The 11,808-nt window shown below is 41.9% G+C and overlaps 1 protein-coding gene across 1 annotated transcript; it reads left to right on the top strand.

The window, feature by feature from the left end:
* The first annotated feature begins 510 nt into the window (after positions 1-510).
* Positions 511-1,533, top strand: LOC133086661 (transmembrane epididymal protein 1A-like). Its single transcript, XM_061183043.1, has one exon. The coding sequence runs from the start codon at positions 511-513 to the stop codon at positions 1,411-1,413; it is 903 nt and encodes a 300-aa protein (XP_061039026.1). The 3' UTR covers positions 1,414-1,533.
* Positions 1,534-11,808: the final 10,275 nt, after the last annotated feature.

Genomic DNA, 11,808 nt, shown 5'->3' with positions numbered 1-11,808 from the left:
ATATTTGTGTCCAGAAGGAAAGCATTGCAATTGGTTCAAAGTTATATCTGAGAGATACCGAAGGAAACGCGAGGATTTGTGAGTGCCCAGGCTTCCTCTGGAGACCATGGCAACCCCTAACCCCATCCCATGCTTCTGTATCCTTCTCTGAGTGCTGGGCAGCACCAGGGGAAGAAAGCCATAGGAGAAAGGGACAAATATGACCAGAAGTGCCTCAAGGGCCCTAGACGGGAGCCCCTAAAGGCACATTCACCAGCTTTCTTCTTTGGCAGAAGCCAGGTAGTTCCCAATGTCCCAGAATGGAATGGAACAATGAGGCTTTACACCACCAAAGTCGTAGGCTTGTTTCAAGAAGCACTTCCTCTCTGTGGGGGAGCAGTGGGTGGGGCGAAATGATAAAATTGGTGGAACGCAATTCTTTCCAAAGTCCAGATCTTCAAGTGGCCCCAGAAGGTGTGGACGTGCCTTGGTTTTACTCTTCTCACCTTCTTTAGAGGGATTTCTAGTTCAATGGGAACCTTTATCGGTCATGTGTACCCAGGGCTGTTTCTACTCTCATATGGACTGTATCAAGCAGTAGTGGTCTCCAAAGCTGTGATATTCAGTGACTCTTTCCTGTATCCTTCATCTCCTCCCAGGAATAAGGGGAGATGGGCCAGGCTGTGGAAAATATCCTACGAAGGTTTGCTGAAGACGCTGGCTGGCTCCGGCTTGATAGTGTACGAGATCAGCTGCGTGAAGAGAGGGCTGATACTGATGAACAGGGAGCTGCCACCGAGATTTATGTACGGCAAAGAGTGGCAGCACCTCACCATGTTCATCCTCCTCACCCTCAACGGCTGTGTAGAGGTCGTGAGCAAGAACTTGCTGCCTCAGCGCTGTGTGCCCCTAGAAAAAGGGACCCTGGTGCTGACTTTCTACGTGCTCCTGCTGTTGTTGGTGTCACATGTTCAGGACTCAGCAGGGGTGGAGCTGCAGGTTCACTCTCTGCTCATCTTGGTGGTGTTGCTGCTGATGCTGGTGTTGACCGTAGAGCTGTGGGCTCCCGACACGTTTCAACTCTCGGTGATCGAGACCCTTCTGTTTCAGATCATGGGCTCCTGGCTGGTACAGGCGGGCTTCATTCTGTACAAACCAGTCACTGGCTACCCGTGGCAGGACGATGACATCAATGACATCATGTTTGTCACCACCTTCTTCTGCTGGCATGTGATGATCAATGCTTTGTGCCTGTTGGGAATCTACGGCGTCTCTTACTTTTGGCATTGTTGTTACCGTCCCAGCTGGAAGCTGACGGGGTCCAGAGAAGCTCCATGTTACACGAGCACCGCGGGACCCCTCTACAAATTGCTGCAGGAAGTGGATCAGTCAGAGAAAGATGACCAGGCTCTCCTTTCAAAGAGCTCACCCTGAGACAGGGCCTGGAATGTCTGGTTCACTGTCCACCCCATCTGTGTCCTTGTGGGTTCTCTCAGACATGTGCATTGTGCCCTCCTTGGTCCCCAGTAAAGGTAACGGCCGTGAAGGCGAGCAGCTGGTCTCCCTCTGCTGGCACATCTCCTGTCCCTGAACCTCTAATCGCTGAGGAGTCGAGAAGGGGATGCGGATGGGATTGCTGGGGTTGGGGGAGGGAGTTAAGAGGATCAGGGGGATAGGCAAGTGTGCAAGGAGCGCCATGGGGGGGGAGAGAATGCAATAGAAGGGGGGCCTCTGAAGGGGAGAGTGGAGAGTCCAGCAGTCATGTCGTCACCAGATGCTTCTCCAGGAACAAGTGATTGCCTTTTATCTGACGGAATACTGATTTCTCACAACTCCAAACTGGAATCATTCAAGTCTCATCCTGACAAAGAATAGTGCGTATTTCTGTTTGCTCAGCAAAGTGGCACCACCATGTGGAAGTAGCATCAACAGAACTTATAATTAATTTAAACTGGTTGAAATTACACTCTTTTGCCAACCCTCCTCCCCACCCGCCCCTCCCCAACAGTTTTTAAGGATTGACTTCATTTCAAATTCAAACTAATAAAGTGAAACTTTATTAATGCTTTACTATTGTAACATTTCAAGTTTGCAGATTTTAAATTTTTATAGAATTCAAATTCTCAATATCTCTCCAACTTCCTATTTTATTGCTCCTATTCCTGTCAGAGCTTACCTATTTCACCAACACTACCACTGCACATATAATTTATTAGATCCTCTCCTTGGGTCTTTGCAAATTTCACTGCCTTGCATCTCACAGAAAGCCATCCCACAATCACATTTTTGCCATGTTTTTGGGTACCCAGCATAAAACCCACCTTCATCCCGACCCCATTGAGCACCTCCAAGGAGGCCTTCTTCAAGAACTCTTACTGACTCCCTTGTTCTGGAACTCCTAGGCACTTATACTATACCTGCCATGTTAATTTGCTCATACAGCTCAACCCTATGTGATAGGCACGTAGACATATTTTGCTTTGTTCTATTTCTGAAATCATTTTCTCTGGGGAGGTTTTTCCTTACCACCTCAAGTGTAGTCTTCTAAGGGGTAAGGACTTTGTCATATCCAAGTTACATAATTTCCTGTGTATGCACCAAATATGTAGCATAGGTGATGCTGAATAAAGGCTTATTTTTTTAATTTAATTTTTTAAAGAAGGATATTTATTTATTTATTTATGGCTGCATTGGGTTTTCGTTGCTGTGAGCAGCCTTTCTCTAGTTGCGGCGAGCGAGGGTTACTCTTTGTTGCAGTGAGTGGGCTTCTCAAAGCGGTGGCTTCTCTTGTTGTGGAGCACGGGCTCTAGGTGTGCAGGCTTCAGTAGTTGTGGCTCATGGGCTTTAGAGCGCAGGCTCAGTAGTTGTGGCGCATGGGCTTATTAGCTGCTCTGCGGCATGTGGGATCCTCCCGGACCAGGGCTTGAACCCGTGTCCCCTGCATTGGCAGGCTGATTCTCAACAACTGCGCAACAAAGGAAGTCCCCAATAAAGGCTTATTTGTTTCCAGAATCTCCGCTTACCTGTTCTTTCAAACTGTGTTGCTGGATAGGCCCCAGGTTCTGGGAACCTCTGGAAGACACCAACGGTCCTAAAGCATGAGTCACCTCCTTAGCAATGGGCCCACTCTCTTCCTCATTCTTATAGGAACAAGGTATGATGTTATAAGAAAAGGAACGAACCTATTTAAAAATAGGTTATAAGTAAAGGAATGAAAAAAGTATTTATGCTAACACTAACAAAAACAGAGCTGGAGTGACTATTTCAATATCAGACAAAGTACATTTCAGAAAAAAGAATACTATGCAAGGACAAAGAAGATCCTTTCATGATGATAAATGGGTCAATTAATTGAAGGACATGACAATCCTGGAAAAAGCTAAATTATAGTAATAGAAGACCACTGGTCAAGTAGACCTCCCATTGAGCTGCAGTAGTACCTTTGTTGTTGGCTCTCATGCAATGCTGGGGATGTGGGAAGTCAAAGGAGGGTAAACTTGGACTTCCCACCATTCTGGAGCATAAAGGTTTGAACTGATTTTATTTAAAAGAAGAATCAAAAGAACTCTTATTAAATCCTAAATGTTTGGTTGTGAAGCAATTCATAAAAACTATATACAAACAATTTTGTTTGTTAAAGTGAGAGTTGGAACAACTCAAAAGTCATCAAGGAAGAGATTTGTTACTATCAATCCCTCCAGTCTTATCTCAGGCATTTTCCCCATCTTATTAACCTCTAGTCCAACTTGCCTGATTGCAGTTCCTAAACTGCACCATCCTCTTTCTCATTTTAGGATTCTATACAGACCTAGAAGTTGCTCCCCTCCTATTTTGCCTACCTAACTTTCTCATTTCTGAAAACTCAACTTGATGTCATTTTCTGGAAGAAGTCTTTCCTTATCCTCTTCCTTAACTAATTAGGGTCTCTCTGCAGTTATCACTGGGATCACTCATCACAATTCTATAAAAATAGTAAGAATACTGGCTAACCCTTTTATAACACTTATTATTGCCAAGAACAGTTCTAAGATGCTTTACTTGTATTAACACACTTAATTCTCACAATAACCCTATGTGATAGGCACAATTATTATTTCCGTTCTACAGATGAGGCACAAAGTCACTTATGCAGGATCCTCCAGTTAGAAACTGACAGATTCACATCCAGGCAATTTGGTTCTAACATCTGTGACTCCATTTTCCGTCTTGCCCTCAAAAATGTAGGTGCCATGAGGGCAGATCATATGCTGCATATTCATTACTGTATCTCCAGCACCTGGCAAAGTGCCTGGCACACAGTGGATTCTCAAAAAGTGCGTTGAATGAACAAATGAATGAATGAATGAATGAAGTAGTTGAATAAATCTATACTATGGACAAACAACATAAGGAAGTAGTTTTGTAAAATGTGAGATCTCAAAGTGCTTGAGACTGGTCATTACCTACCTTTTCTGGCTCCTTGAACAGAATGCACTGTGCTCACATCCTCTCTAGGTGGGACTGGGCGTGGCTTTGCTCCCAGGACCTGGAGTTCTTGCTAGCCTAGACCCCAGGCTAACACAAGCATTGAAACCAAACAGAACCCTGCGAGGCCTTCCTAGGGACAGAACCTTTGGCCTCCTAGGCCTTCCCTGAGTTCCAAAGAACAAATCTAATCAGAGAAGTGAGAAAATGCAGAAACAAAGGAAAAGAGTCAAGCAAGACAAAATAATAGTAGTTTATCCATACAACAAAGTCAAGGACCTTCAGTTCCTCTTCAAGGGCTATAGATAATACTCTGAGCCATATCCTTGAGTTGTTTTACAGATGCTAAAACCCCCACCAGGTGAAAGAAGTTAACTGCATGCTGACCACCAGCATGTAGACCCCAGACCAATTGGAACCAGAAGGTTGATGATGTTGACGCCAATTACCTCACCACCAACCAAGCAGAAGAATATCCCCTAGCTGATCTGGTAGCCTGCGACCCTCTCCCTCACCTTGTCTTTAAAAATCCTTCCCTGAAAGCCAATGGGAGTTCAGGTCTTTTGAGCATGAGCTGCCCATTCTCCTTGCTTGCTCTATGTTGGATGCCTTGCAATAAAGGCTGTACTTTCCTTCACCACAACCCAGTGTCAGTAGACTGGCTGTACTACAGGTAGGTGAGAGGGCCCAGGTTTGGTTCCTTAACAGCATGACACAAAGCAATAAGCTCTGCAGCTTCTTACCTGGGTTAACCCCTGTAGCTAAAATATCAACAGGGAAGGAGAGTAAATAGAGAAGTGACTTACTTTCCTTGTTATTGTGTGCTTCATGGTAAAGTTAGTCTTCAAATTCTCGGCACTTATAGGGATTAGACATAAATCTGTGATACTTACAAAAGCTCTTGATAAAGCTGATCATCTTTAGCCAGCCTCTCTTTTGGGGAAAGAGAAAGGAGTATCACATATTCATTAACATAGCTTGCTGTTCACTGAGAGTCTATTATGTGCCAGAAACTTGACATTCATTACATTTAATCCTCACCACATCTCCTTGAAAAGAATGTTTTAGCTCCAATTTAAAGGTGAGGAAACTCAGGTCAAAGAACTTGTATAATCTTCCCCAGAATAAGGGGCTGGTAAGTGGAAGATTCTGGCTTCAGCCAGGCATGGCTCAGGCCATTGACAATGCTCTTTCTGCCATAGTCTTTCTACAGTGAAGTTTTGAGATACCATGATTGGGAGAGGGAGTGTGAGAGCTAAAAACAGAAAGAAACAGAGGGCAGAGATAAGCATGCCTCACAGGAAGGGAATAATGGCTCAGGCAGATTTTGAAATGTTGAAGAAATAAGGATATGAGTAAACCATTTCTAAGCATTATAAAAGAAAAATATAATTACATGCACACACTCATACACCCCCCCGCCACACACACAGGGACACCCAAAAATGCATGTTATGCTTCTTCATCTGTTTCTTAATAGATACCCAATGATCATTCTCCAGTTTATTTACCCCTTGATAAACTGATACTTAGAGCCAGAAAGATCTAGTTGATCAGCTAGTTCAATTGTCTCATTCTATAGAGAGGGAACCTCAGTGTAAGCATGGCTTTAGAGAGCCAGTGGTAAAGCACAAAAACCACTGGATTTAGTATCAGAAGCTTTGAGTCTGGAGCCTAGCTTCACCTTAACTGGGTAATTTGGATCAACTTCCTTAACCTATGTCTCAATGTCTCTATGAGGAAGATAGAAACAACAGCTTTCAGTGTTGTGGTGAAGGTTAGTGACAATATATGTAAATCACTATGTGCACAAAGTGCACAAGTACCTGCTGAATCCTTTTTATACTTTCTTAACTAAGAGCAACTGGAAGACCTGAAATTAAAACAAAGCATCCTTGTGCTGGGTGCAGTATTCTTTTTACTCTCCCACATGATCATTCATGGTACCCTGACATAGAGATGATCCATATACGGAGGAAATAAAAAGGAGAAATGAGGGAACAGCACGTTTTCATAGCTGGGGTATTGCTTCAATGGGCATAGGCATTATTTTTTTTCACTATTCTAATATAATTGTTTTTATTTCACCCAGTGTGTATATAATTTTAGATAGTTGTGATTATAATACATATACAATTTGGGGATCTGTTGGGTTTAAAATTTTTTTTCTCACTTTTTTTTGAATTGCATGAAAGATTCTTTAAACTCTACAGTGCTTTACAATTTTCAAATGTCTCACACACATGATTTCATATAATCGTATAACCCTTTCCCCCCCCACCCTTATATTGCCCCTCCCCGATTCCCTCTTCTCACTGGTAACCATTAGTTTGTTCTCTGTATCTGTGAGTGGCATAGGCATTATTTTAGAGATACTTTAGCATTATCTTTAGAGTCAGATAGAGCTGGGCTCAAATCTTTCTGATGACCAATTCTACAACACATTGAGCAAGTGATTATTTAAGAGGAGCATGTATTTTTTTTCTCAAATCATATGAAGAGGTTTCCCTGAATAACATTCCTGTCTCCTCTTTCTTTCCTTTTTCTCTCCTCCCATGGGAGAAAGAATGAGTTAGATAATTGATGAGTTTGGAAGAAGGAAATGGGCAATGCTTTGCTCTTTAGCCTTTTGCATTCTCTCTGGGAGCTGCTTGACTGCAGACACCTATGTTCAATTCTGCCCTTTGTCATATAGTAAGGGGTTCACCCAGGTAGGTGGAGGCCTAATTGTTCCTCTGTGTCAGTGACTGGACAGGTAAGTAAGTAAGGGTGCAGAGAGGATTATCAAACCTACCTGGCTTCACAGCCAATCCATGTCCTCCAAACTAGTTTTCAGCAGTAAAAAAAACCCTGACATTTTGATCTCCATGTGACCAGCCCCTGTGCCTATCACTCAATTAGTTCTAATCACAGATAGTGAAGACAGGGATTTCCTTAAATTCTCACTGTAACAATTTCTCTGAGCCTCAGATTCCTCCTTTGTAAATGGGGATTTGAAAACCTATCCCAAAGAGTAGTTGTTTTAGTGAATAAATAAGCTAACGGTGAAACTCTTGTGTGGTCGACAATGCCTAGGCAGTGGTTTCCTTTTCTCCAAAGTCTTGTCTTCACCAACTTTCTCACTGACCTGCAGGTAAGTTGCTGTCTTTGAGGGCTTCCTGGGTGAAGCTAGTGGTATTTCAGTTTCCTTCTCTGGAGCATGAGGTGGAAAGAGATCTTGGTAATATTTAAGCCTGCCAGCAGAAGACCAAGACTATCAAAGAAGGCAAAAACCTGGCACATAAAAGGTAACAGTCCAGGAAAAAGTATCACAGCCTTTGGAGGAAGGGGGATTTGGGGAATGGTGCGATACTCAAAAATACACTTCTTACCATTCCAATCCTTTGCTCATGTCAACCTGTTATTCCTGATCAATACTGTAGTGTTCCTTGCTCAGGCAGGTGAACAGAAATGTGTGTGTATATGTGTGTGTGTGTGTGTGTGTGTGTATGTGCAGGTAGGCAGGTAGGTAAGAGGGTTCAGGATAAGTTTGGCTTTTCTTTTGCAGGGAAGCTCTAGCAATGAACCATGAGTGTGGATTAGAGGCCAACGTGGCTTTCAGAAGCCAATGAGCAGCTCCAGGGAAAAACCGCCTTCACCCAGCAACACTCACCACTTTTCTTCCAGAGATTTCATGACACAGCCCTGGAGTATTAACAATGTTGTTGTGCTGACATGATGCATGTGAGAGACTTCTTTGATAATAGGGGCATCACACTGCAGCGTTCCTTCTAAAAAATGCAAGAGAGAGAAGAAAAGCCATCATTTTCTTCTGTACCATTTCTGAGGTAGCTGGGGGTGTTTTTCATCTTAGGGCCTTACAGTTCCTTATTCTCAATCTGCCTAGACTCAGCTCTCCAAAATTTGTTTGAAAATCTCAAAAACACATTTGGAAAGTTATGTGCAAGCATACTTGTAGAGCAAATACTTTCCTGGTTTAGTTCCATTCGAATTTCAAAGATAAGTGCTTAAAGGGAAAGAAATGTTTAAAGGACTTCATTTCTGCAGTTAGTTTGAAGTTTTCAGTTTAGGAAGAGAGCAGAAGAATAAAGGATTCAAGTTAAATGGCCAAGGCAGATGGGAAATCCAAGATTACCAATAGGTCTTCTGAGGGCAATATGATCCTTCAGGTGTTCAAAGTCTACTGTGTTCATTAATGAGACTTAAAAACTTATCGAGGACAGGATCTGCATACTCTTCTTTCACTTCTAGCTCATTCAAAATGATGCACAGAACTTGATATCCTGAGACTCAACAAATAAATATTACTTACAAGTAAAGACTTGTCAATGTTACCTCTTTTTCTACTTTCATAAAATTTATAACCTTATCTTGGTTTACCACAAGCAAAACAAACACACACACAACCTATCTGTGCCAAAATAGGAGGCTGTATCTTCATTGTTTTGCAATAAGATTTGTTTACCTCCAGGTTGGGATCATGCTCACCCTCTTTTGTTTTCCTCTAGAATTACAGATCAGTATTTTACTTGCAACTTCTGCTTCTGGACAAGATGAATTTACATGCGTCAGATTTACCCTCCTGCCTTAGGCAAGAAAATAAGACAAAACCTATGAAACAAAGATTTTCAGGGAGACAGTTCTCCTTTTTGGTACTTTTCAGTACTCTTTACAACCCATGGATGGTGGATACTCCAGGTTTGCATGCTGCTAACTCTTGCTTTTGTATTTAACTATAGTCTACTTGATTTGAGCATCAAATGACTTGAGTTTGAATTCAGGTTCCACCAACTGGACAAGTTAGTCAACTTCTCTGTTTTACCTTCCTCATTAGTAAAATGGAGTTTTTTATCCCTATCTTTTAAGGATTAAATAAAATCCTATGATCAGGGTTGAATAAAGTTAAATGAGAGGATATAATTCACATATTAAGTGCAAGTGTCTTTTTTTTTTAACATCTTTATTGGAGTATAATTGCTTTACAATGGTGTGTTAGTTTCTGCTGTATAACAAAGTGAATCAGCTATACATATACATATATCCGCATATCGCCTCCCTCTTGAGTCTCCCTCCCACTCTCCCTATCCCACCCCTCTAGGTGGTCACAAAGCACTGTGCTGATCTCTCCGTGCGATGCAGCTGCTTCCCACTAGCTATCGATTTTAAATTTGATAGTATATATATGTCAATGCTACTCTCTCACATCGTCCCTGCTTACCCTTCCCCCTCCCCGTGTCCTCAAGTCCATTCTGTACGTCTGTGTCTTTATCCCTGTCCTGACCCTAGGTTCATCAGAACCTTTTTTTTTAGATTCCATATATATTTTTTAGCATACGGTATTTGTTTTTCTCTTTCCTACTTCACTCTGTATGACAGTCTCTAGGCCCATCTACCTCACTACAAATAACTCAATTTCGTTTCTTTTTATGGCTGAGTAATATTCCATCGTATATATGTGCCACATCTTCTTTATCCATTCATCTTTCGATGGACACTTCAGTTGCTTCCATGTCCTGGCTATTGTAAATAGTGCTGCAATGAACATTGTGGTACATGACTCTTTTTGAATTATGGTTTTCTCAGAGTGTATCAGCCCAATAGTCGGATTGTTGGGTCATGTGGTAGTTCTATTTTTAGTTTTCTAAGGAAGCTCCATACTGTTCTCCATAGTGGCTGTATCAATGTACATTCCCACCAACAGTGCAAGAGGATTCCCTTTTCTCCACACCCTTTCCAGCATTTATTGTTTGTAGATTTTTTGATGATGGCCATTCTGACCAGTGTGAGGTGATACCTCATTGTAGTTTTGATTTGCATTTCTCTAATGATTAGTGATGTTGAGCATCCTTTCATGTATTTGTTGACAATTTGTATATCTTCTTTGGAGAACTGTCTATTTAAATTTTCGGCCCATTTTTGGATTGGGTTGTTTGCTTTTTTAATATTGAGCTGCTTGTATATTTTGGAGGTTAATCCTTTGTCAGTTGCTTCGTTTGCAAATATTTTCTCCCATTCTGAGTGTTGCCATTTTGCCTTGTTTATGGTTTCCTTTGCTGTGCAAAAGCTTTTAAGCTGCATTAGGTCCCATTTGTTTATTTTTGGTTTTGATTCCATTTCTCTAGGAGGTCGGTAAAAAGGGATCTTGCTGTGATTTATGTGAAAGAGTGTTCTTCCCATGTTTTCCTCTAAGAGTTTTATAGTGTCTGGCCTTACATTTAGGTCTTTAATCCATTTTGAGTTTATTTTTGTGTATGGTGTTAGGGAGTGTTCTAATTTCATTCTTTTTCATATAGCTGTCCAGTTTTCCCAGCACCACTTATTGAAGGGGCTATCTTTTCTCCATGGTATATTCTTGCCTCCTTTATCAAAGATAAGGTAACCATATGAGCATGGATTTATCTCTGGGCTTTCTATCCTGTTCTGTTGATCTATATTTCTGTTTTTGTGCCAGTAGCATACTGTATTGATTACTGCAGCTTTGTAGTATAGTCTGAAGTAAGGGAGCCTGATTCCTCCAGCTCCGTTTTCTTCATACAAGAAGAAATAGATAATCTGAATATATATGTATTTGAAGTATGACGATCTTGTATTGTATTGTAAAGCCCATCAATAAACAACCACTATGAAAGAGGCACCAAACAGCCAAGAAGACAGAGTGACTTAGCCAGTTGATATCAGCAAGTCTCTGTCATAATCCACCCTAGCATTGGCACAATGAGCTCATGAACAGAGCATGTAGGTTGCAGGGATGGAGGCTGCGTATGGACCCAGTAGCATGAGCCCCACACTCACCAAGGCTGACTTAGCTACCGATGCGGCCAAACGTTCAACTTGCCAGCAACGAAGACAAATGCTGAACTCACATATTTCAACATCCCTTGTAGAAAACCAACTACCCACTTGGTAACAAGTTGATGACATTGGACATTTTTACTCCAGAGGGGGCAACTGTTCATCTGGACTGGAACTGACATGTATTTCTAACTTCAAGGCTTCAGTCAGCATTGATGTTTGGGGGCTTACAAGTGTTTGATCTCCTGAATAGGATCCCACATAACATTGCCTCTGATCAAGGGATACACTTACAGTAAAGGGAGTCGGCAATGGGCATATGGTAATGGGGTCCACTAGTTTTGTCACCTGTGAGAGCTGCTAGCCTGGTAGAGTAACAACCTTTTTTTTGAAGGTCTCGCTGTGAAACCAGCTTGGAGATGATACCTTGGGCCACGTCCTCCAGGATAAAATAGAGAACATTATATGGTGCTGTGGCCCCAGTAAGTTGAATATTGAGTATGAGAATCAAGGGATGAAAGTAGAAGAGATCCATTTACCATCAGAATCAGTGATCTACTGAGGGAAAATTTT

Source organism: Eubalaena glacialis, chromosome 3 (genome assembly GCF_028564815.1).
Source record: "Eubalaena glacialis isolate mEubGla1 chromosome 3, mEubGla1.1.hap2.+ XY, whole genome shotgun sequence".
In the NCBI taxonomy this organism is placed as follows: domain Eukaryota; kingdom Metazoa; phylum Chordata; class Mammalia; order Artiodactyla; family Balaenidae; genus Eubalaena; species Eubalaena glacialis.
Note: the sequence above shows the minus strand (reverse complement) of the source record. Positions and strands in the feature narration are given on the sequence as shown.

What these genes read in the sequence shown, in the direction of transcription:
- LOC133086661 (XM_061183043.1), top strand. Translation starts at nt 511, where the DNA reads ATGGGAACCTTTATCGGTCATGTGTACCCAGGGCTGTTTCTACTCTCA.